The following is a 26,566-nucleotide window of genomic DNA, read 5'->3' on the forward strand; positions in this document are numbered from 1 at the left end:
AATAGCTTTGCTGGATTAAGGAGGTAGTCATGGCTGCATATGAGGATGCTGAAAAGCCATTACCTATTCAGGTTAGGGCTCGGGCAGTGTCATGGGCAGAAGTTTGGTCTCCTGTCAGCATTTTGCCGAGCTGCGACGTGGTCCTCCTTACACACCTCCTGGGATTGCATATCCTAGGATATGCAATCCCTCCTGGGATTGCATCTCCTGGGATATGCAATCCCAGGAGGATACAATCTTTGCATGTGGTTTTAACTGGACCGTGGGCAGCCTCCCACTCTATTCGGGAATAGCTTGGGTGTATCCCACTGGTTCTGAATTCATCTGTCTTGACGCTAAGAAATAAGAAATTACTATTTACTTGATAATATCCTTTTCTTTAGACCAGACAGATGAATTCAGCTTCCCGCATTTGGCTGCCCAATGATTGTACTATGGCCCTCTTGCATGGCTCCTTTTTTTTTTTTTTTTTTTTTTTTTTTGGGGGGGGGGGGGGGGAGGGGGGGTTATTAGTAAGTGTTAGTCCACTCCATAGACTAGTGTTGATACATTCTTTTTCTGAGCTCAGAGTTTCCTATTGGCTGAGTACAGAAATGGTTATCTGTTCGAGTTTTTGCTAGTCTGTCCTCAGTTGGCTTTTGAAAAGAATAGTGACAGGCTGATGTCACTGCAGGAGTATATATACTGTGATGTCGGCTTTGCTCCTTCTCCATTTGCTGGAAGAGGTGCATAACCCACTGATTCTGAATTCAGCTGTCTGGTCTAAAGAAAAGGAAATTATCAGGAAGTAGTAATTTTTCATTTTAATTTACTGAGTTTCTGGTCATGTGTTCAACTCTTTTACTTATACAGTGGCACAATTTGCCAAATTTTATCTCTGAATTTTTTCACACAATAAGAACCTTCTGCAATACTCTATTAATTTCTGGAGCCTCAGTGTAGATCTCCTTACTTAGGAGCGAGAATGTTAGAGAGTTGACAGAAATGTTCCAATTTAAGAATATTCTCATAGGAGAAATGTATATGGGACAAATGTCTATTCTGTGTAGAATTTTAAAGTGTTTATTTAGAACTGGAGGTGAATTTATGCTTGCTTATGTACTCTAACTGCAGAGCTTCCAGCCTCCAAAACGCCCTTTCAGACGAATGAACTACGTGGATGCCATTGTCTGGCTGAAAGAGCATGACATCAAGAAGGAAGATGGAACTTATTATGAATTTGGAGAGGTATGTATCTATCTATATATAGTGTCTTGCAAAATTATTCAGCCCCCTAAAAATTTAGCAAATTTGTGTGGATTACAAATGACACTTATACAGATTGTTCCAGACAGTATGTTTATTGCAAATCAGTATGTGCTTAAAGTACATTTTCAAAGTCACAATTCATTATTTCTCTGCATTCTTCGTAAAATAAAATGAAAAACTGAAATGCTGCTTGCATAAATATTCAACCTCTATGCTGTGGAAGCTCCAAATTTACACAGATAAGATAGTGGCCTAACAATTAGCCTCTACCTGTGAATCATTTAAAAAAAAAAAAAAAAAGTCAGCTTTTCTGGATAAAAAAGATCCCCCTAATTCCAGTACCATTGGTTAGACTGTGAATCTAAAGAAAAGCAATGAAAATGAAGACCAAAGAGCATTCTAAGGAAATTAGTTATAGACTTGCACAAGATAGGAAAAGGCTACAAAATAATACCCAAAATATCATATGCATCACTGTATATTTACCTTGTTTTAAGCCATGGTAGCACTGGGGGCCTGGAATCTTCTGAGATCATTTTTCCTTTTACTTAAATTTCAGGGGTTATGTAGAAGCATTGTAATATCTCAGATGTCACCATCCTGTAGGCTTCCCAGAATGCCTTGGAGTCCAGTCTGGCCATCCTCACATGTCCATGCATTCTAGGACTGTGTACATTGCATATAAAATTAAGTGATGTGCTTTTAAAATTATGCTTTTCACTCTGTTCTCCACCCATTCTAGTTGTAGAACCATTGTTCATGTTTTGGACTAACAAAACAGTTATCCCTTAAAAAAAAAAAAAAAAAGGCAGTCCTGTAATAGCATGCTGATGTCCCTAGAGGATGATTTAATAGTTAGCTTTGGTGAGTGTATGTCTCTCCGGTATTCATCTTCTGAGCAATGTAGTGAGCACATCATAACTAACTCATTTCTCAAGTAGGTGTTGGCTTCTAACCAACCAAAATCTGTGTCCTTGGTAAATATGCACAGAAACTCCTGCCTCATTTGCGAGCTGGTTACTCTTTTCTCCTCCATCTTTCAATTTTATAAAGCAACTAGTCTCCTATAATTGGCTGCTCTTCAGAGTAAGTAATGAATGAGAAAATTGTTTTACTTTTCTATCTAGGTAACATTTTGCCTTAAAATATAGATTTGTGTAAAGAACAGTCTCATTTTTCTTAAAGTAAATTATCAAATATATTTCATCCTTTTAAATATTTTAAGAACAGACATTCTTTTGTGTCGTTCAGCAGCCTGCTACTGCATTGTGTAACTTCTAGATGTGGCAGGAATGTGGCACAATACAGCTGAAGGTTCTACTGGGCCTGTTGGGTTGTCAGTTGCAGTCATTCATGTCCTGAACTTTCAGTTCAATGCATCTGCTTCCATTTTCCTTTCAATACATAACACAAAAATTCAGCCGAAGAGGAACTCTGGTAGAATAGCGTTGCGCAACCTTCATAAATGGCCTCAGTATATTTGTGGCTTATTAGTTGAAGCCTGTAACATTCTGGGCAAGTATAATCATAGGTTGCATATACGCTTTGGTGGCACCAGTAGGTGCTGAAAAAGTGACACAACCACTGTGTGACTTTAAAAACACTAGTGTGTGTACACTTATCTTTGTTTGAATGCAGGAGAAGGGCAAAGAAGTCCTGAAGCGTGGCCTCCGACACCGTGGTGTTTCGGAGTCTGTTACTCCATCAGGGACCTTCAGGAAAAGATGAGCCTTCAATATATTTTCCGCAGTTTCCCGGTCAGTGTGTAAATTCTGATGCGGCGATTATCTGTGCGGTGCACTGTGGAGATGACACCTGCCAGCTTGCCGTATCTGAACGGGCAGAGGCGAATCTGCAGGACATCTCCGCCGTCCACATTGCCGGGAAGGACAATACCACAGCAGACTTCCTCAGCAGGGAAAGCCTGAATCCAGGGGAGTGGCAGTTGTCCCCCACAGCTTTCCAGATGATTGTCGATCATTGGGGGATTCCGGCCATGGATTTACTGGCGGACAAGTCCAATGCTCAGGTACCCAGATACTTCAGCCGCAGGCGCGACCCGTTTTCGCGCGGCATCGATGCCCTGGTCCAGTCATGGCCTCCAGGGACTCTACTATAAGCCTTTCCTCCGTGGCCTCTGCTGGGCGCCCTCATCCACAAGATTCAGACACACCGGGGCCTAGTTCTTCTAGTGGCACCAGACTGGCCAAGACGGCCCTGGTACGCGGACATGAGAAGACTACTGGCAGGGGAGCCTCTTCCCCTGCCTCCTCTCCGGGACCTTCTACGTCAAGGTCCCATCCTCCATGAGGATCCAGCTCAATTCTCTCTTATGGTCTGGCCCTTGAGAGGGCTAGACTGAAGAAGAGAGGTTACTCGGGGCCCATGATTGATACACTCCTCCGCGCTCGCAAGTTTTCCACATCCCTCACCTACGTCCGGATCTGGAGAGTATTTGAAGCATGGTGCGACACTCATGGCACCAATCCACATGCCACCACCATACCTATCGTGTTGGATTTCCTGCAGGATGGGCTTCAGAAGGGTCTCTCCCTCAGCTCCATCAAAGTTCAGGTTGCGGCACTGTCTTGCTATGGTCCCAGGAGGGATGGCAAGACCATCGCCAAGCACCCAGATGTTTCTCGTTTCCTACAAGGGGTCAAGCATATTCGTCCGCCACTAAAGTGGCCTGTGCCCTTATGGAACCTTAATCTTGTTTTGGATTTCCTCGCGGGATCCACCTTCCGACCCCTTCGGGGCTTATCTCTCCAGTCTCTCACCTTGAAGTTGGTGTTCTTGCTGGTGGTGTGCTCCGCACGACGCATCTCTGAGCTACAAGCACTGTCCTGCCGTGAGCCCTTTCTACGGATCACTCCGGAAGCTATCCATCTTCGGACGGTTCCCTCCTTTCTCCCTAAAGTGGTTTCACAGTTTCATCTTAACCAAACTATCTCCTTGCCTACCACGGTAGGTTTGAAGAAATCTGAAGAAGGCCGTTTATTACGCCATCTCGACATCGGCAGATTGCTGCCCAGGTATCTGGACGTAACTCAAAACCTGCGAAAGACTGACCACCTGTTCGTCCTACACAGCAGGAAGAAGCAAGGTGACGCAGCCTCTCGGCCCACCATTGCCCACTGGATTAAAGAAGTTGTCAGAGCAGCCTACGTGGAGGCTGGGAAGGCGCCGCCTCTACAGGTTAAGGCTCATTCTACCAGAGCGCAAGCAGCATCTTGGGCTGAATCCGGGATGCTGTCGCAGACTGAAATCTGTAAAGCAGCGACGTGGTCCTCCCTTCATACTTTTTCCAGGTTCTACCGTCTGGATGTCCAGGCCAGGGAGGACTCGGCTTTTGCAAGGGCGGTACTACATGGTCCTCAGGCAGCCGCCCGCCCCGGCGGGAAGTAAAGCTTTTGTACATCCCACTCGTACTGAGTCCATCTGGCTACACGCCAGGAAATGTTTGGATTACTTACCTGGTAATCCCCTTTTCCTTAGTGTAGACCAGTGATGGCCAACCTTTTGAGCTCAGTGTGTCAAAATTCATAAAAAAAACCGAGCATAACTCGGGTGGTGTGTCACTTCTAGAGAAATCCATAATTGTGATATTTGTAGCTCTAATTAATAACAAGTTATAATTTTAATATATGTACTGTATTTATTAATAAAGCAAAAACAAATAATTCTTTACCTTGCCTGCTTAGTGACTTTTTTGTTGCTGAATTTCGTCGGCTAAATCTTCAATTAAAACACTCTCTCCCCCTCCACCCCCCCTCCCACACAAACTCTTACTCCCCTGGATTTTCTCATACACACTCATGTTCGCACACTCACTGGCTCCCTCACATACACACAAGCACACACACCCAGGCAGGCTCCCATTCATTTTCACACCACTCCCGCTCCATCCTCCAGGCAGGCACCAATTCATTCTCACACACACAGACCCCCAGGCAGGCACCCATGCATTCACACACATACACCCCCAGGCAGAGTCCCATTCATTCACATGCACACACTAAAGGCAGATCCCCCCTCTCTTTTGCCAGCAACCTCAGAACCTCTCTCATTCCTCTGCTGCCACTGTCACTGCTGCCACATGACTATTGGGGATGTTACTATTCTTGCACATTCCCAAAGATTACATGTGCCAATCACTAAAAATATATATATTTTTTTTAACCTTTGCTGTCTGATCTTAGTTTTCTAATTGATTGGTCACAGGCTTTTTTTTTTTTCCCCACCTTCCCTTTCTTATTTTTTCCACCTTCCCTTTTTTTTTTTTTTTGCCAATTCCTTTCATATTGTCTTTTTTTCTGTTTCTTTTCTCTCCATCTTCTTCCCTCAAACACACAGTCAGGTTCTCATTCTCATTCTCACATGCATTTCTCTCTCTCACACACAGGCTCTCTCTCACTCCCACATGCTGACTTGCTCAAGCACATGTAGTCTCTGCAAACATTCAGGTCCTCACTCTCACACACAATCTCTCAACTCATCTAATACACGCGCGCGCACACACACAGACCCTCAGCCTCTCTCTCACCTCTGGGCCTCCTCTTCGCGGGTCGCGCAGGATGGGCTCTGCAGTGGCCCTGCTACCGGGCTTCTTCCTCTTCTCGGGCCGCTGCGATTTGAGATTCGCGGCGGCCCGTAAGTGCAAGCGATGCTCCTCTTCTGCACGCACTGATGCTTCACCTCCTTCCTGCCCACGCGGCTCCGGCAACGTTTACTTCCGGGGCCGCACAGGCAGGAAGGAGGAGGAGCATCAGCGCGTTCAACACGATCTTTCTGTTTGGGCTGTGGTGAAGTGAGCCTCACCACGGCCCTGCGTATCTGCCTGTCGCTGCGCCGCATGCGCCTCCCTGCGCCCTGGGGCATTGGGGGGGGGGGGGGGGGCTGGAGGGATACTAAAAAACTTAAAAACTAATTTTATAGGGTTGGCGCAGCCGAAAAAAAAAAAAAAAATCGATAGTCCCAAAACGCTAGGCGTGTCAGCAAAAACGGCTCGGCGTGTCACCTCTGACACGCGTGTCATAGGTTAGCCATCACTGGTGTAGACAGATGGACTCAGCATCCCGCCCAGCTGCCTGTGCACGTGGGTTTCACCGGTTCCGGGTACGCCGGGCATTTGTTTACATAAGTGCGTACACTCTACCAGTCTCTGCGCTTTCCGATTGTGAATGCTGGCGGTCTCCAGCCACTGTCAATCGGTCAGGGGAATCCTGTTTTCACTTTTCACGTTTCACTGAGCGTCAGTACACACATCCATAACAGCTTTTGCAAGGAAGATTACTGAATCGCTGCGCTTCCTGTGGGGCTATATACCCCGTGCTGACGTCAGATCCGTCTCCAACTGCTAGCACGCGGATACTATCCCACTCGTACTGAGTCCATCTGTCTACATTAAGGAAAAGGGGATTACCAGGTAAGTAATCCAAACAATTTACAAAAAAAAAAACAAAAACATGAAGATTTGGATGGGGAGCTGAAAACAGAGATAAGGGCAGTTAAAGATGTCTTCAAGTTGATTTATAATCTTAAAACTGAAATTGCAGAGTTTGGCGAGTGATCTGAAACACTGCTATGACTTATTTCTATAGTGTTTACAAGATGTATGCAATGCTGCACAGATAAATATCCCTTTCTCCATGGAGTTTACAGTCTAGTCAAGATACACATTCAGGACAAATAAAAGGCTAACAACAAATGGATTAAGTTAAGGCTAATGTGGTAGCTGTTGTGTCCAAATTTGAAGATGGAGGTTTGTTGCTAAAATTTGAGAGAATATGAGAGAGCAAATCAGGATTCCAGAATAACATTCAAATAAAGGGCATGTTCGTGAAAGTGCTGAGAAGGGACACGTTTCTGATTGTGTTAAGACACATATTTGCTTCCATATTGGATTTGAAGAGAGATGTTAATTTATTGAGCACACCGAGCACAGCAGCAGAATGTGTAGTGGGACGTAGACACTGGGGGACATAATTGCACAAATTTACTATTCTGAATAGGAAAATAATGCTCAGAATTAAAAACAAAAACAAACCAAAAAAAAAAAACCGGTGTAATCTTCACTTTGATAGCGTGTCAGTGAGTCTGTACAATAACTTACCTTTGTTTTCACAAGGGAGGAATTTTCTGAGATTTTTAAGTTGCCTAGAGTAGGGGTTCCCAACCTTTTTGGAAATGTGGACCCCTTTTCAACCTCCAAAATTTTCATGGACCCCCATGTGCTTCTTTCATTTTTACCTGCAGTAATAAGCTGCATATAGAAGATATTTTAATGTAATAACAAAGAAATAATTATATGCATCCCAGACTCATTCATAATGCTTACTGATGAAAACAGAATACATATAATTGCAGTGCACAGCAGTAAATGTACAAGAATGTACTCGTATTCAATAACTTGTGGCGTAACTACAGGCAGTCACACAGCTGGATCCATCTGAATCTGGACAAACTCGGGGGGGGGGGGGGGGAATTGACTGGTGGAAGGAGAGAGCAAGAGACTGGGAGAGAGACACTGTCCAGGATGGACTAGTGGAGGGAGGGAGAGAGAGAGACTGGTGAAAATGGACTGATGGCCAGGTACAGAAAGAGAGCAACTGGTGTGGGACAACTTGAATGCACTGTTGTAGATGTGCTGCTACTACAGTTAGGCACTTCGTGAAGACAGGCCAAAGGGGAGCACTTTTTACTGGTAATTGGAGGAATGGATGGGGATATAGGCATATGCATCCTTTAAACCCAGAAAGCACATCCACTCCCCCTTCTGAATAAAGGGAAGGATCATGTGGAGAGAATTTGAGTTTCTCCTGGAATGTGAGTTTGTTCATGCTCCTTAAATCCAGGATGGGTCTTAGTTCCCCAAAAATTTGGTGATAAGGAAAGAGCAGGAGTAGAACCCTTGGCCATACAAATGAAAGAGAATATGTTCTTTCGTCTACTGAGCGAGGAGCGAGTGCACCTCTAAGTGAAGTTACATTGAGTGAGACCGATCCAAATAGAAATCTAAACAATGAGGAAGATGGGAGAAATGCAAGTGGTATGCTAGCCTCATTACAAACATTGATACAACCTCTGCAGTCCCTGGGATTCCTAATAAATTTTGAGAAATCAGTTTTAATCCCCACTCAACGAATGGACAAGAGCATTCCTCCCTTAGATTGAGCATCTGCTCTCAAGTCACTAGTACACAGACTGCTGCATACACATCAGTCGATAGCCAGGATCGTAGTGGTGGTTCTGGGCTACATGGCAACAGCAATACACATGGTTCCTCTAAGTCTACAGTGGGGTCTTCATTCTCAGTGGGACCAACTCACTTACCTTTGTCTACAAAAATATAGATATCAATAGAAATGATCAGGATCTGTTTCACAGGAAGTGATGGGAAGAATAATGCTAAATCTATTTATTTATTATGCTTTTGGCCTTTCAAAGCAGATTACAAACAAGTACTGAAGCTATTTCCCTGTCCTCGAGGGTTCACAATCTAAGTTTGAACCTAGGCAATGGAGGTTAAAATGACTTGCCCAAGGTCATAAGGCGCAGCGGTGGGATTTGAACCCTGATCTCCCTGGTTTGTAGCTCGCTGCTCTAACCATTAGGTGGATGGACAATCTAGATGGGCCATAATGGCCTTTTTCTGCAGTCAGGTTTCTATGAATTGGTGGCAAGACCCTTTCATCCTTCAAGAAGGGGCTCCATTATGCTTCCCTCCTTGCTAAGTAGCATTGTCAATGGATGCCTCCAGAGAAGGATGGTGGAGGACCTCAGTGGCCCTTCTCAGACTCCTGGTACTTGGTCATTCCAAGAAAAGCAGTTTTCAAATCAATCTTAGAATTGAGGGCAATTAGATATGCTCTAACAATCTTACTCGAATGCTTAAGGGAAAAATCATCCTCATTAAGATGGACAATAGTTGCAGTGTTCTATGTAAATCAACAAGGAGGCACAAGGTCGTGGACTCTACCTAGAAGCAATAAAGATTGGGAATGAGCAGCCAAATATCATGCCCTACTTTAAGCGATCTACCTTCTGAGAATCTCGACACATTAGCAGATCCCTTCAGCAGTCTTTCAGCCACACAAATAGTCTCTGCAGCTATCAACATCCAGCAAGCTGTTCAGTCTATAGGGACTCCTGGCGATAGACCTGGTTGCATCAGAACAAAACAAAACTGGAAAGGTTTGCTCCATTATTCCCAGCAAACTCAGGACACTTTTCTGCTCAACTGGAATGCAGATCTCGTATATGCTTTTCCACTAATCCCACTGATATCCAGAACAGTACAAAAAGTACTCAGACAAGTACCATCTGATACTCCTAGCTCCAGTGTGGTTCAGCCCTGCTTATCGACAGAAAAAAGCAAGTAGTTTACTGTAAGCGGTGTTTTCTGTAGATAGGATGCATTAGTCATGCTAAATACCCACCCACCTCCCTGGAGGGTTGACTAGCTAGATTTAGCTCTCAAATCGACTGAGGCTTACAAGGCAACACCCAAGTGGAAATTCCTGTCCATGCTCAGTAGAGCAATAACTGTTCTAACTTGGAGAAAGAGGCTTGTTTGATGCCGCCGGATGATGTCACCCACATGTCATGGTTAATTACATAAGAACATAGTATAAGATATGCCATACTAGGTCAGACCAAGGGTCCATCAAGCCAAGTATCCTGTTTCCAACAGCGGCCAATCCAAGTCACAAGTACCTGGCAAGTACCCAAACATTAGATAAATCACAAGCTACTATTGCTTATTAAATAGTAGAGGATTTTTTTCTCTAGAAACTTATCCAAACCTTTTTTTAAACCCAGATACACCAACTGCTTCTAACCACATCCTCTGGCAATGAATTTCAGAGCTTAACTCTGCACCGAATGGTAGAATTTTCTTAGATTTGTTTTAAATGAGCTACTTGCTAACTTCATGGTGTGCCCCCTAATCCTTCTGTTATCTGAAATAGTAAATAATCGATTTACATGAACTTGTTCAAGTCTTTTCATGATTTTGTAGACCTCTATCATATGCCCCCTCAGTCATCTCTTCTCCAAACTGAACAGCCCTAGCTTCCTTAGCCTTTCCTCATAAGGCAGCCTTTCCTTGCCCCTTATCCTTTTGGTCGCCCTTCTCTGCACTTTCTCCAGTGCAACTATATCTTTTTTTGAGATGTGGAGACCAGAATTGCACACAGTATTCAAGATGCAGTCTCATCATGGAGCAATATACAGGCATTATGACATCCATCATTTTATTTGCCATTCCCTTCCTAATAATTCCTAACATTCTGTTTGCTTTTTTGATTGCCACAGCACACTGAGCTGACGATTTCAATATATTATCCACTATGACACCTAGATCTCTTTCCTGGGTGGTAACTCCTAAGATAGAATCTAACATTGTGTAACTACAGCAAGGGTTATTTTTCCCTATATGCATCACTTTGCCACATTAAATTTCATCTGCCATCTGGAAGCCCAATCTTTCGGTCTCGCAATATTCCCTGTCACATGGTAGGAGCAGCCGCCCATTGCTCCTACCATGTGACAGGGGCCGACCAATGGCACCGGTAGCCCCTGTGACATAGTAAGGGCAAAGAGCCACCGGTGCCATTTTGATTACTGGCAGGCGACAGCTCAAGAGCAGGAGATCGCTCCCGGACCCCCGCTGGACCACCAGGGACTTTTGGCAAGTCATGGGGGGGGGGGGGGGGGTCAGGAGGGTGGAGGGTTGTAGTTAATTAAATTTAAAGGGTTGGGGTGAGATTTTGTTTATTTTATTTTTTTTCCAGACAAAGAGAACAATAAGTTTTTTTTTCTGATCTGGGGAGTGGACCGAAATGGCCGTCCCCAGACCCGAAAACGAAATGGGGACAAAAAAAATTGTATGCACGCCCCTAATTTGCTCCATAAGACTAACAGAGCCGGTTTAGCACACCATTTAATTATTTATTTTTTAAACATTTTCCCCCTCTGAATCCTAGGTACGTCTTATGGAGCGAAAAATATGGTATATTCTATCAATTACATAAAATTAGAACAAAAAATGCAGGGCTTGGTCTTAATTTCTTTTTTTGCTAGCTTTAACCAGAAGCAGCGTTACCTACAGTGAATTTTGCAGGCATGTTACTTGGGGAACTTTAGAAAGGACTGGAGGTCACCTCATGATTCTGTCCCCTTGGTGTGACATTTTTGGAGATACTGTGTTGTACTGGGGTGTGCCTATGTATATGATATCTTGCTTTCCCTTCAGGATATCCCAGAGGCTCCTGAGAGGCAGATGACAGATGCCATTAATGAACCAATTCTACTGTGCCGTTTCCCTGCAGAGATCAAGTCCTTCTATATGCAGCGTTGTCCTGAAGACTCTCGGCTCACTGAATCAGTCAGTTCTTTTCTTTTTGTTTGTAGTTTTATGAAGTGTATTTCATTTGGACATTGAAATGATCATAGTTGGTTAGTATTAAAAGTAAAATAGTTGGGAAGGAATCTCTGGAGATGAGAACAGATCTGGTATGTAAAAGCTTTATGAATTAAGACAACAAGGATAGGCCAGTAAATGAATTTCTGCATTTTTTTTTTTAATGATAAATTAGTATAAAAGTTGAAACTAACTAAACTAGTTCTGGAATAATGGGGTGAAGAGAGTGCGTGATTGTCCTGGACAGGTCAAGGGCATGTTGGGGATCCAAAGAAGCAAAGAATGTGTGGAATATAAGAAGGGAGGATGAGATGAGAGAGAACATATAACAGTAAAACCCACAGCAGAAAGCAGGGTAAGGATCTTAAATTTTATGTAGTATCTGAGAGAGAGGGCCAGTGAAGGTCAGAAAGCAAAACTATAAAGTTCCCCGTCCACGCAGAATATGAAAGTTCTGGTGACGGCGATAGGGACCTGGGCTTTAAACTGTGCTCACGATTGGAGAAAAGGGTCTTGTGGAAAGTATATCCCATAAGATTATTCCAGGACATGAAAATAACAGTTGACCAGTAAAGATTGCACAAGGAATAGACAGGTACAGATTAAGGCTGGAAGGACAGGATAGATTAGAGATTTCTCTCCCCAATAGGAGTCTCGTATCTATGCCTTAATCATAACTTCTAAATCTTAGTTGTGAAATACAGTGGAAGTGTGATTGACCCATCTGTAACTGTTGATGATATTCACAAGGTTATTTTCTATTGTTTAACAAAAAACTGAAAACTTTGCTGGTTTCCGTTCAGGAATTCTGTGAAGGAACAGTTGTCACTGTGCAGGGTACCTAGAATTCAAAGCCTAGGGGGCATTTTAATTTAATTTACATCCCTGGGCATTTGGCTGACTTGGTCAGACATGGACCAGCCTGTGGAAAGAACACATTCTTAGATTACTTTTTCACTGTGTAGTAACTGCTTGTTGGGAGTGCTTGCAAGATTGAAGCTCTGTAAAAGAATATGAAGGAGATGCTCTCATGACTTGTCGTAACAGTGACGTGCATAGCTCCAGATCAGGCACTGACTTCACTACCACAAAAATGGTCCTGGGTAACTATTTTAAAATGAACCATTTTTTCCATATATGCATCTCTTTGTTAGGTGGATATTTTGATGCCTAATGTTGGTGAGATTGTTGGCGGCTCAATGCGTATCTGGGATAGTGATGAGCTACTGGAGGGTTACAAGAGAGAAGGCATTGACTCCACTCCTTACTACTGGTATACAGATCAGGTAAGAGGACAAGGACTCATTTTGTTTGTAGAAAACACTGATGAATCAAAACCTTTATGGTCTGTTTATCTGATACATAAAAGGGGTTTATATGTTAGGCAAGGTTGAATCAAACATTCAGTTTTTGTTCTGCTCTCTTTCTGTCAATAAGCAGGCTGAATTAGCAATTACATATGGTTGACGTCATCTGGCAGCACCACACGTGGTCTCTCCAAACTGTAGAGCTTTGAACTCTACTGGAGTTGCCTCATGAGATGCCTCAGTCATTTTTATTTTTTTTTACTTCAAACTTGATATTTTTCTTTAGAAATCTTATTCTGCTTAGTCTCACTGCTTCTGCAGCCACACAAATGCTTGAGTATTAACAAAAAAAGAGAGAATCTCACAGGAAACTGTTGGGCCAGAAGAAAGTCTGCAGTTGTGAGTGGGTTCAGGAGCTGCCTGTGTGGGTGAAAAATCATGTCCTTCAACAGCTACAATCTATGCTATTGCTGTCTGGGTACAGATTGTCACCAGAAAAACTGCAAAGCCAGTGGATGTATGTCCCCGCACTCAAAGCGCTCCAGGGCTTTGCAGTGGAAGAGCTGTGTAAATCTCTCAGGAGCAGCAGTAGATTGTTTTTGTTTTCCTGGAGTGCAGCATAGTCTGCCTCCTCGGTTGAGATTATTTTTGCTACAATGTGATATTTTAAAATTAATTAAAAATGTGCAGGGATTCTAAAATTTCTCCAGGACTTACTAAGGAGGGACAAAATGTACTTGACACATACTCCTGCCTCCCCACATCCCAGTAGGTTGGAGATAAAACTATATCTTAAATACACTTCATTCCTGGCAACCACACACTTTTCTAACCCCACTTCAGTGCAGTTGTTTCACTTTACGCCTCCATTTCACACTACCTCCCTCTTCCACCCCACATAGATTCAGTCCCTCTTTCTTCCTCAGGTTTCTTTACCCCTGCAGCCCTTATTCTCCTCCTAGGCCCTGCTCCTGCTCCCGCTCCCTTGTGCTCCTGGTTCTTTCAGCCAAGAAAATTCACTTATCCCATGCAAGTGAGGGAATGGATTTTCAAAATCCTGAACATGAGTGAAAATGTATTGCTGTCAGTCATGAAGAAATCCTAGAGCTAGAGCTTGCAGCCTTAAGTTGACAGCATCTCTACCAGTCCTCCAATGTGTCCATATCACACTAGGGGGCCCCAAAACCTGTTTTCAGTGCAGATATGAACAAAATATTCAGACCCTCCCTGCCAAAAAAATAAAAAATGATCCATTATCCATAGAAATTTTGAGGTCCATATTCAAAAGCATTTAGCTGGCTAACTAAAATTAGCCAGCTAAATTAATATTTGGCACATATCCAAATTTAGCCGGCTTAGTTAGGGGTGTTCTGGGGAGTAACTGGGAGGAGTCGAGTTAGCCAGTAAGTTAACTGGCTAAAGGAAAATTAGTTCTTACCTGTTAATTTTCGTTCCTGAAGTACCACGGATCAGTCCAGACCGTGGGTTGAGCATCCTGTCCAGCAGATGGAGACAGACTAAAACTGAAAAAAGGGTATCCTATATCAGGACAGAGCCTACCCTGTAGCTCTTCAGTATAACTATTGTCAAAGCAGAAAAAAACCAAAACAACCCAGAAAAGAGATCAAGCAAGCAAACAATACTCAAGAGTAACAATCGAAACAATTAACAACAAGGAATGGACTCTGTAGAATAATGCTCTTGCATATCCTTGGTCATCAACACAGATGCTTTCGGTGTCCGTAAGATAATGATAGGTGACAGTCATCCATAGACCTGGAAGACAAGCTTCGAGCAGACGGCAGAAAGAAAAGAACCAGGGAAGGGCATCTGGACTGATCCGTGGTACTACAGGAACGAAAATTAACAGGTAAGAACTAATTTTCCTTTCCCTGTACGTACCCGGATCAGTCCAGACCATGGGATGTACCCAAGCTTCCCTATACCTGGTGGGACAGAGATAGTCCCGCTTGAAGCACCTGCCGCCTAAAAGAACCAAAAATCGGGGCGTGCACATCTAGGCGGTAATGCCTAGCCAAAGGTATGCAGGAAAGACCATGTAGCAGCCCTGCAGATTTCTTGCGGAGAGACCGAAAGGCTCTCCGCCCACGAAGTAGCCTGAGAACGCAAAGAGTGAGCCTTCAAGCCCTCAGGAACTGTCCGGCCCTGGCAAAGGTATGCCGAGGAAATGGTTTCCTTCAACCACCGCGCAATAGTAGTCTTGGAAGCCTGTTTGCCCCTATTTGGACCACTCCAGAGGACAAAAAGATGATCAGAAAGTCGAAACTCATTGGTGACCTGAAGGTAGCGAATTAACACACGTTTCATATCAAGCCGGCGCAGATCACTCCCAGAGGGATCTGCAATGTCCGCCGGAAAGAATGCAGGGAGCTCTTCTGACTAACATGGAAGGAGAAAACGACCTTCGGTAAAAAGGAAGGGATGGTCTTGAGAGAAAATCCCGCATCCGAAAACCGCAGAAAGGGCTCTCGCCAAGACAACGCTTGAATCTTCAAAATCTGTCTAGCGGAACAAATAGACACCAAGAAAACCGCTTTAAGCGTAAGATCCTCTAGAGTAGCCCGTCGGAGAGGTTCGAATGGAGCCACACAGAGCCTGGAGGACTAGATTGAGATTCCAGGATGGACGGGCGGTCGAAAATGTTTTGCACCCTTCAGGAACCGAACCACATCCGGTTGAGACGCCAAGGAGTGTCCTTCCACTCTACCAAGGAGAGAACAGAGAGTGGACACTTGGACTTGCAAAGAATTGAAGGACAGCCCCTTTGATAGGCCGTTCTGAAGAAAAGAGAGAACCATGGAGACCGGTGCCGAGCGCGCAGAGACACCCGATTCTGAACAGACATTCTCAAAAACTTTCCAAACGCGAACATAAGCCAAAGAAGTAGATGGCTTCCGCACCCGGAGAAGAGTGGAAATCACCTCCTCCCTATAGCCCTTATGCGTCAGCCATCTCTGTTCAAAAGCCAGGCCGCTAGACTGAAGCGATCTGCCTGGTCGAAAAATATGGGACCCTGCCGAAGGAGCCGAGGGAGATGGCCGAGATGAAGAGGCCCGTCCGCCAGGTTGACCAGATCCGCGGGGCCATTCGGGCGCTACCAGGATGACCAGCCCCTCGTGAAGTTCTTTTCTTTGTAGAACCTTCCCTACGAGAGACCACGGAGGAAACACGTATAGGAGAACATCAGAGGGCCAAGGAAGAGCGAGGGAATCCGCTCCCTCCAATGGCTGAAGAACCTGTTGGCTTTGGAATTGCTCAGTCGCCATTAGGTCCAGGTGCGGGGGACCCCACCGGCTGATGATCAATTCCATGGCCTCGTCTGAGAGTTCCCACTCTCCCGGATCGAGACGCTGGCGACTGAGGAAATTGGCTTGCACATTCTCTTTGCCCGCTATGTGGGAGGCCGCCAGGTAATCCAGGTGACGCTCCGCCCAGGCGAGAAGCAGACTGGCTTCCAAGGCCACTAAGCGACTCCACATTGCCCCACTGTCGGTTGATATAAGCTACCGTGTGGAGTTGTCGGAGAGGACCCTCACTGCCTTGCCTCGGAGCAGAGGTAGAAACTCCTGTAGGGCCAGCCAAGCTGCCCAGGCTTCCAGCCAATTGATGTGCCAGCGGGATTGGACTGGGGACCAATATCCCTGTGTGGTCAGAGACTGGCAGACTGCACCCCAACCGGAGAGACTGGCATCTGTAGTAAGGATGATCAATTGTGGAGTTCGAAGAGGTATTCCCCTCAGAAGATGGGGAAGCGAGAGCCACCACTGTATGTCGGCGATGGTAGAAGCCGACAGAGGAAGCACCATTTGAAACTGTTCCGACACCGGCTGCCAGCGGGATAGCAAAGCTCTCTGTAATGGTCGCATATGAGCAAAAGCCATGGGGACGAGGTCGATGGTGGAGGCCATAGTCCACAGGACTTGGAGATAGTCCCATGCCGTCGGGAGTGATATAAGGTTGCATACCTGGTCGAGAAGCTTGAGTGCCTGAGCATGGGGCAGGAACACCTTGCCGACCTGAGTATCGAAGCACGCCCCCAGAAACACCAACCCCTGGGAAGGCTGTAGATGACTTTTCGAGAAGTAGACTATCCACTCTAGAGAGGTTAGAAAAGCAAGAACCCGGTCGACCGCCTGCCGGCAGAGAATCTCCGACTTTGTCCTCACGAGCCAGTCGTCCACATAAGGATGAACCAAGATTCCTTCCCAGCGAAGAGCAGCGGCCACCACCACCATGACCTTGGTAAAGGTGCACGGCGTGGTGGCGAAACCGAAGGGGAGCGCTCTGAACTGAAAATGCTGGCCCAGAACGTGGAAGCGAAGGTACTTCTGGTGTTCAGGGGGAATTGGGATGTGTAAGTACGCCTCAGTTAGGTCGAGAGAGTCCAGGTATTCGCCAGGATGAACAGCTGCAATGACTGCCCTCAGGGTTTCCATATGAAAATGGGGCACCCTGAGAGCCAAGTTGACCCTTTTGAGGTCCAAGATTGGGCAGAAAGAATCCTCCTTCTTTGTTACTATGAAGTAGATGGAATACTGGCCAGTGCCAATCTTTTCCACAGGAACTGGAACAATAGCACCCAATTGCCGGAGCCTGGTAAGGGTTTGGGACACCGCATCCCGCTTCAGACGACCGCAAGGAGAGACTACATAGAGGTCTGGCAGATCTCGAGAAAATTCTAAAGCGTAACCGTCTCGGATGATCTCGAGAACCCACTGGTCCGACGTGATCTTGACCCATTCCTCGAAAAATAGGGAGAGACGACCCCCTAGATTGGGGACAGAGGAATGGGTCGACCGAATCTCATTGGGAAGTGGGCTTCGGGGTGGGATGCTGAGGCCCCCTTGCGGAAGGGCCGGCAACCTTGAAAGGGCTGAGACCAAGATTGAGACCTGGAAGAATAACCCCTAGCAGAAACACCCCACCCTCAAGTCGCCTACCTACGTTGGCCCCGAAATAGAGACCGGCCAGGTACAAATGCTCGGGATTGTTTCGGGTGGTCCTCGGGCAGCTTATGAACCTTGTTCTCACCCAAGGAATTAATAAGCTGATCAAGGTCCTCGCCAAAAAGCAACTTACCTTTAAAAGGCAGAGTGCCCAGCCGCGCCTTTGACAACGGGTCCGCTGACCAATTGCGTAACCAGAGGAGCCATCTGGCGGAGACCGCTGAGGCCATCGCTTTCGCCTGGACGTGGAGAAGATCATACAGGGCATCCACCCCATATGCAATAACACCTTCCAACCTTTTAGTCTGCTCCGCCTCTGCGGGTGGGAGGTCCTGGGTGCCGAGTAATTGCTGAACCCACCTAAGGCCTGCCCACTGCATGAGACTGCTGCAGATAGTCGCCCTGACTCCAAGGCAAGCACCTCGAAGATACGCTAAAGGTGGAATTTGAGCTTGCGATCCTGCACGTCCTTCAAGGCTGTAGCACCCACCACCGGAATAGCGGTGTGCTTGGTCACAGCGGAGACTGAAGAATCCATATTGGGAGTTTTCAGCATTTCCATACAGTCCTCAGGAAGCGGATAAAGCTTGTCCATGGCTCTCCCGACGCGGAGCCCTGCCTCGGGAGCTTCCCATTCCCGGAGAAGAAACTTGTGCATAGGATGAAAAGGAAAAGCACAAGTCGGAGCCCTAAGCCCTGCCAGGACTGGGTCCATATGCTTAGGCAACATGGCCATAAGGGAATCCGCTGGGAGCCCCTCGATCCCTAATTCCTGAAGGACAAAAGGAATGAGGGGCTCCTTCTGAAAAAGACTGAGAACCCTCTGATCATCCCCATCTAGAGGAGGGAGCGTCACGAAGTCCAAGCTTTGATCGGGATCTGGGGTCCCCAGGGGAGCTGGAGGGTCTGGGAGAGGGGGGAGCCTCCGGGACCACCTGCACCCGGACAGCCCCCTGCGCCTCCAGAGGTGCAGGAGCGAGTGGGGGGGGGGGGTGGAATCCTTGGAAGTTTGGCTGGCGGGGGAACAGAGGAAGGATCCTCCTCCTGCAAGCTGGCCAGATAGGATTTGTGCATGAGAAGCACAAATTCCAAAGAAAAACGTGGCCTAGACTTGCCGGAGGGGGGAGGAGGGTCCGGGACCTCCTCCTGGGGACTCACAGGACTCAAATCAAGGGGAGACCCTAAAAAATTTGGCTCCTCCGCGCTGAGCAGCTCCGAATCGGGAGCTGCTGAAACCCCCAAGATGTCCGCAGTTTGCCAACCCGGGAATGGGCTGGCCACACGATGAGAAGAGCGCTGCCGAAGAGGGCCCTTCATCCCCCGGCAAACATGCTGAACAAAGCCCCTCGCGCGAGAAACGCGTCGAGGGCTCACCACAAGCCAGGCAGGAGTGGGAGCGTGGCATAATCGATGAGAGCCGCGAGCTGCAGTAAAAAAAAAAATCAGCTGATTGCTGCAAACGCGGAGACTGCGCTGCCGAGAGGAGCGGAGGCAGAAGACTGAACCCTGCACGCTCCTCTTCCACTACCACCCTGGCTGCCGGCCCCAGGCTTGTGAGCTGAGTTCTTCTTTCTACTTTTTTTTTTTTTTTTAACATCATAAGAGTGGCAGCTGAAGAATGCAGAGGTCCTGAGGGAACTGCACTAGAGGGGCTTCTTTGTCCAACTAAAGGGGGGGGGGGGGTGAGTGACTGGACCATCAGTATCACCCCAACTGGGATCACCGGGAGCAAGGGCTTAGGCTATGTCCACACAAGGGGCGAAGCCCCCCTAAACCCCGCAAGAGCGGGGAGACAATACTGTCTCCCGAAAAACAGTCAGTTGCTTTTTTTTTTTCTATTAAAATTGAACAAAAGAGCAGTACTTGATCCTTTGAAAGAAACTACCCAAAACGGGGAGAAAACAGGCTAACTAGCCAAGACAGGGAACCACAGGGTGAGCTGATCCATCAGCTGGAGACAGACAAATACAGAAGGGCTGCAGGGTAGGCTCTGTCCTGATATAGGATACCCTTTTCGGTTTTAGTCTGTCTGTCTGTCTGCTGGACAGGAGGCTCAACAAACCCACGGTCTGGACTGATCCGGGTACGTACAGGGAACTCCAATATTCAGAATTAGCCGGATGACTTAGCCAGCTACTTCTGGTCAAGCCAAAGAGCTGTTGTAAAGTTAAGTGGCTCTAGTTATCCGGCTAACTTTTGAAGATAGCTGGCTATATTCAGTAGTGCAGTTTCACTACTGAATATACCTCCAAAGTTAGCCGGATAAGTTTATCCGGCTAACTTTGCTAGCCAGACTGTATCTGAATATGGATTTCTTAGAATCTGCTGGCAGATAAGGACCATTTAGATCCCTCTAGTTTACCCAGTTTCACTTGCAGTGCAATGCTGAGATGTCAATGGATATGTTTTTCCCCTCACTTATTTATAACTAAGGATCCTCATTACTTATTCCAGGTTTTAATGAATTCTGTTCCTGCTTTTGTCTCCTCCATTGGGAGACTGTTCCATGCATCCACCGCACTGTGAAAAGATTTTCTGATATTGCTCCTGATTCAACTTTCCTGTGACCTTGTTCTAGAGCCTTCTTCCTTCTGAAAAGTCCAATTCTTATGCCTGATTTGTACCTTTTCAAGAATGTGACTATCTCTATCCTACCCACCTGCCTCGTCTTTCTTCTACCATATCCATATTAAGGTCCTTAAGTCTCCGGCTTTTGGTCTAATCCTTTTGGTAGCCTTTCTCTGGACTGTCTCCAGCCTGCCGATATCTCTTTGGAGATAAGGTCACTGGACTGTGCAGAGGCAGTTTCTCCTTTCTACTACCCCCCTTTTTTTTTTCCTCTCTTGTTCAACTCTTCTTTTATTTAAACTCCTTTCTCATGTTCTCTTGTGCCTTTTATCCTTTTTGCTTGTCCTATCTTCTTTTTCAATAGAAAATGTTTCCATTTGTTTCCTGCTGTGCTTGTTTCAGGTGCTGTTTAAAATAATGAAAATCTGTATTTGCCTTTTCACGTAGAGCTGAAATGAATGCACTTTTGAAGGCTTATGTTAATACCCACTCTTCCTTTTCTTTGAACAGCGCAAGTATGGCACATGCCCTCATGGTGGATATGGCCTGGGCTTGGAACGGTTTTTGACCTGGATTCTGAATAGGTACCACATTCGTGATGCGTGTCTATACCCAAGATTTGTCCAACGCTGCAAGCCTTAACTACTTCCAGACAAACTCAAGGGAATGAAAAAAAGAAAAATGTACATCCTGGAGGGAAGGACAGGACGTTTTGGAACTGGAGGAGACTGTGCCAAGTGGTTCATCTTTCCAATAGCATATATTGGTGTGATTTGCTGGGGAGACAACAGCTAAGAATCTACAGCTGTTACTGATCATAATGTATTTTTGAAGGCAGCAGCATTGCAACTAAAGTGCATCTATGAAATGTACATCTTTCAGGTCTTAAAGTATCTAATGTGCATCCTGTTCTGAAAGAGAATAGTAAAAGGGGAGCCAGGCAGTGCCCAAGCAGAGCTATTTTGGGAAGAGGGGCGTGGGTTTGTTTTTTTTAAAGTCTGTATTGCTCCCAGCTTACGGCTTGTGCATAAATCACATGTGAAATAGCACAGGGCTGGAGTTCCCCCTCCTAGGATTAAGGAGTAAATTCCTCATTAACCCATAAAGCAACAGCTATTGTGCTCTTTCAAATGAGATGGGGAGATGCAGAGTTTAAAAAAACAAACAAACCCAAAAAAACATTTTTGTTTAAAAGACAGGGACTTATCTGGGTGTTCATGAAGGTCCTGCTCTGCTTTTCTTTCAAAAGCAAAATGGAATCCATATAGGGGAAAGGGACCTTTTCTAAATAATTTGTTGGCCATCAATGTAGGCAGTTTTCCTGGACATTCAGATTTGAAAAAATCGGGAGGCCCCGAGTTGTGACTTTGGCATTTAACTGTGATGGTTTTAAATAAGTCGGGGCGTTGGGTTCCCTTAATGATGGAAAATTAAAATTCTTACCAAATTAAAGAACAGAAATCCATTAAAAGCCACACTATATTGATGAAGTGCTTAATACATGTGCTTCTGTAAGCACAGAACTTAAAACATAAGGTCATATCTTCATGAGCGCACAATGCGTGTTCATAGCTTTTCCTAAAATTAAAGGGCATGAGTAGTCTAACTGCAGATCATGTTAGGCAAAAGGCTTCATTCAGATGAGCTGCTTGGCTATCACAAAACCTTAGATGCTGCCTGTTTTATGCCGTGAAGCCACAAATGTTGATCACGTTCAGTGGTTCTTTGGGGAAGGGGAGGAGGAACCCTAAGTTGGCTGGACCTGTTTACTGCTGCTGTACTTTATCTGCTTGAATGTATAAAGTTGGATGTAGTGCCTCTGCCTCAAAGCTTAGATTGTCAAACGGCCCTGATCGCACAGAGCACAGAAATTCTCTGAAAATATTTATGCATTGTTCCAGCTTCAAACTGTTTTCACGGTTTTACTAATAAGGTTCTAAATATTGTAAAAAGTTAACTGTTTACTGAAATGTAAATGGTTAACAATTTAATCAATAAATACCCAGAGCAGCCTTTAGCTGCTAGCAGGGCCCCACCCCAGCATACCTGAATGATCCCTCAGCCGGCCAAAACCAGCCTAGCGTGGCCCGACATGGGGAGCCACGAAGCATGCTGGGAAGGGAAAACCTGGAGCTCCGTTCTGAGCCAACTTGAAATTTGTTCCCAGCTCCCTGCATCTCCACCCTGAGATATATTTTAAACAGTTAAATGACTAAACAGTAACGTTTACTCTACACTGTACATCCTGTTTACTAGGCCAAGAGTTGCTGAACTGTTTACCAATGGAAACCTGCTTTTCACTTGTGAATTTACTGTGCCGCTAGTGCAACATATACCTCCCTTTTATGCCTGTCTTTCTCTCCCCTTGATTGAAAATTCAGTTCTTCCCATCCCATTAAATAAAATAAAAGCATTCAGGAGATCTTATCTCTGCTTGTGGTTGAAATTATGAGCTTGAAATTACCAGCTCATGGCAGCAGAGCCTAAAGTGTCTTGTAAGCCCCCAGCCTGTCTCTGTGTAGAGGGAAATAGATGTGTGTGTGTGAGAGATACATATATGTGCATACATTAATATATGTAAAGGAGGAGAGGGAACTTCCCTGTTGCTGCATATATTAGCTGAGAAGATCAGGATTCTTCAGGTGGAGTGGGTAGAAGCCTCCCAACTGTGGTGCCAGGGCCCAAGCAAGTTCATAGTTCTCTCCATAGATGGTTTGGGGGGGGAGTCATCTTAAACACATCCTGTATTCGCCCCAGATCCTCCTCAAAGGGCACTTTCAGGCCAGTGCAATATAATGTGCTCAGGCTAGCGCACCGGGTAACACTCTATTGGATGCCTGTTTTGCATGCACTAAAATAACCCCCAATACAATACGAACGCATAGCTAATAATGCTCATCACAAGCAAATTCCGTTTAGATGAGGCTATTAGTTGTTGCCCAGTGATGCCAAAAATTGCCAGGCAGCCAACGTACACATTTTAACGTGGCAAATTTAATGCCTGCCCAGGAGCTGGCTGTAAATCATGCCGCATTCAGGAGCTCGCCAACCCCCCACCCCCAAAAAATAAATCCTGCTTTCTGTGATTCCTCCTATTAGTATCGTTGCGATTCTAAGTAGGAGGAACCACAGAAAGCAGAAACATGCTGCACTTAAGGACTCACCAAAAAGAAAAGAGAGAAAAATCCTACTTTCTGCAGGTTCCTCCCAGGGGAACCTGCAGAAAGCAGCATCCCCAAGGTCTGGCCCAATTGGAACCCCTGCCGGCAGTAAATGGAGTGGATAAATTAATAAATGCCCAATGCTTAATTTATTCTCTCCTTCCCTTACTGCCGACTGGTCCAGTCATTGTCACATGTCTGTGAAAGGACCAGTCCCCTTTCAGAAGGCTATCTTGAAAGGGGATCGGTCCTTTTCACTGAAAGAACCAATCGAGAACAGCCCTGCGGGGGTGGGGAGGGAGCACTGGCCAGGCTATTGTGGGTGCACAGCCGCGTCTCCTGGGTGCCCGGTGCAGAGCGCTAGGGACGCACAAATTACTCATTGCACGTCCTTTTTAGCATGGCAGCTCATTTGCCTATTGCATCCAAGAGGTGGATGTGCACACTTTTGATGCCTGTTTTTTTTACGCGATGATATTGCATCGGCCTGTATATTAGGGAAGAAAATATAGGTTCAAAGAGTTTGCCAATTGCTTTAAAATATTTTGTAACCAAACATTAGCATCAGCTGCTTAGATTTCTCAGAATACTTTCAGCCATACATACCTACCTAGCTAATAGTTAAAATAAGGGGCTCTTTTACAAATTTCTAGTTTTCTTCCTGGGACCAGTTTGGATAATCTTCCAGTGCATGGGCAGCTAACAGATTTTGGTTCTCAGGAGATATTTGTAAGATTTATTGATGTACATTGGGTTTTTGGAGCCAGGATCACTTTTGTGCATTTTGGATATCTTGCAAATCAAAGCAGTTTGTAGCCCTCAAGTACTGGAACTGGCTGTTCTTGGTCTGGACAACAATTTCAGATTTTGTATGAAATGGAAATGATTTTTTTGCTGTAACATTTGCTTATACAAGATGCTCTAATCTTGGCACTTAATAAATCCATGACACATACAACTGGATAAGTGTTTTGTATTACTGTTTTAACTGTTCCGAGTGAAATTTAAGAGCTTTGTTTTCAGTAGTTTTGCATTATGCTCCTGTTTCTTCAACAAAAGATTTTACAGATTTTGTTTCTGAAAATGTACAAAAACATTAGCTTCTTCCAACAAATACATTACACACTCACAGAGAACACCATTGCCCATTATAATATATAAAATGGTAATTACAATTTTTGTTACTGTACAGTCTTAAAATGTATCATTAGTATAGCAAGACATATGCAGATTAATCTTAAGTAGCAAACAATATCTTGGCCTCCAACTTTCTTTAATTTTTTAAGAAAAGGCAAAGAGCTCCAGAATAACCAGAAAGGGAAACTTAATTCTAAAAGAATATTTTTGATGAGACTTCTACCTCTATTTTTTTTTTCTCTTATGGTCTCTGCCCTTCCCTCTTCCTACAAAGATGCCCTTTACAGCCTAATGGTTGGAAAGTCTCCTCTTTTTAGTATTATTCTTTAAAAAACTGCTGCCACAGTAACGGTAACAACCTTCCCTCCCTGTAGCTTGAGCAATAGGACCAGCCCCCAATTGTATTATTTTTATTTTATTTTAAAATGTTACCCACCCTTCCTATGTTCAGGGCAGGATACAAAGCAACATACATAATTGAATAAAACAATCAAATCATCACTGGCTTGGACAGAAGCACTGGAGGACTCAGGAGTATGGCTGCAGCAGAAGCACTGGGGGACTCATGAGGAATGTGCCTTTTGAAACATATGTTTTTAGATTATTCTTATCTCCATGGGAAGGGAGTTCCATAATAGGGACCAGCAGTAGAGCGTGTTCTCTGGTCTCCTCCAGGTGGACCATTTTTGTGGCGGGAACGTCCAGTAATACACAATTTCCTAGCGTGTAGCAGATGGACTCAGGACCAATGGGTATAGTGTACTCCTGATAGCAGTTGGAGACGGATTAGATTTCAATCTGACGTCAGCCCTGGTACATATACCCCTGCAGGAAGTGCAGCTCTTCAGTATTTTCTGTCTCCATAGCAGTTCGGGACTCTATGCACGCTAGCACAGCGTTAGAGTATTTTAGCAAAGAAAACTAAAACAAGAAGAAATCTTACCTCTACAGATGAGCCCCGCTCTCCTGCGGTGACACCCATTGGGTCCTTCCCCCCCAGTTAAGAATTCCCGAGGTGATTTCTGCGATCGCTCGGAGGTAAGCCTCGGACCGGCAGCCGACCCTCGGTGGGGACCTAGCCCCAACATTGGGTGAGGCTGAAAGGCAGCGGGTGCAACTTCAAGTGCGGCAGTGAAGGTATTTTCCCTCTCCCCCCGCAGCCGGAGACTGCCCGGAACGAGACCGGGAAGCGCCGAGACAAGGTAAGGTAGAAATCTAATTAAAAGTCTCCGCTCTCCGAAGCTCAAAGAGTTGCACAGGTCACCAGCCGGGACCAGTGCCACCGGGTTGATCCACCCTAGCAGGGCTAGACCCCGGTCAGATCAGAGGGTCCTCCCACGTGGAGACCCTCCGAGGTGGTCGCCATATTGTCCGCGTGGTCGCCGGCACCATTTTGATCTGTTCGCCGCCCCAATCCATGTGCACAGAGGCGAGCTGTGTGCACAAATACCTTGTGCGCACAACGTCACGCACCCAAGTACCATGCGCACAAGCGATGCGCATAGCCACTCGCTTACTGGGCCGAGTGCATAACTTCGATCTGCGCGCACATCTCCCTGAGCGCGTACCAACCTTACGCGCACAACTTCCACGCACCGGAGCGCATAACTAAGCCTCCCGGGCCCTGTATTTTACACGCACAAACCATGGCACCACCGGAAAAGAAGCTCAAGGCTCAGGGCCTTTGCCCAGCATGCCACATAGAGCTGCACAGCATGAGGAGGCCACGGCCCTGTGTATACAGTGCGAGGA

General features: G+C 45.6%; 1 protein-coding gene across 2 annotated transcripts in view; it reads left to right on the forward strand.

Annotated features, from left to right (window-relative positions):
- Window positions 1-24,640, forward strand: part of NARS (asparaginyl-tRNA synthetase) — an 89,648-nt gene extending 65,008 nt beyond the window's left edge. For both annotated transcript variants that reach the window (XM_029579638.1, XM_029579647.1), the window contains exons 12-15: window positions 1,114-1,227; window positions 11,507-11,638; window positions 12,829-12,960; window positions 21,027-24,640. In XM_029579638.1, the coding sequence (XP_029435498.1) occupies window positions 1,114-1,227; window positions 11,507-11,638; window positions 12,829-12,960; window positions 21,027-21,158 (510 nt within the window). In that variant the 3' untranslated portion in view covers window positions 21,159-24,640. The remainder of the gene's footprint in view (window positions 1-1,113; window positions 1,228-11,506; window positions 11,639-12,828; window positions 12,961-21,026) is intronic.
- Window positions 24,641-26,566: the final 1,926 nt, after the last annotated feature.

The sequence above is a fragment of the Rhinatrema bivittatum genome, chromosome 1, assembly GCF_901001135.1.
Source record: "Rhinatrema bivittatum chromosome 1, aRhiBiv1.1, whole genome shotgun sequence".
NCBI lineage: Eukaryota > Metazoa > Chordata > Amphibia > Gymnophiona > Rhinatrematidae > Rhinatrema > Rhinatrema bivittatum.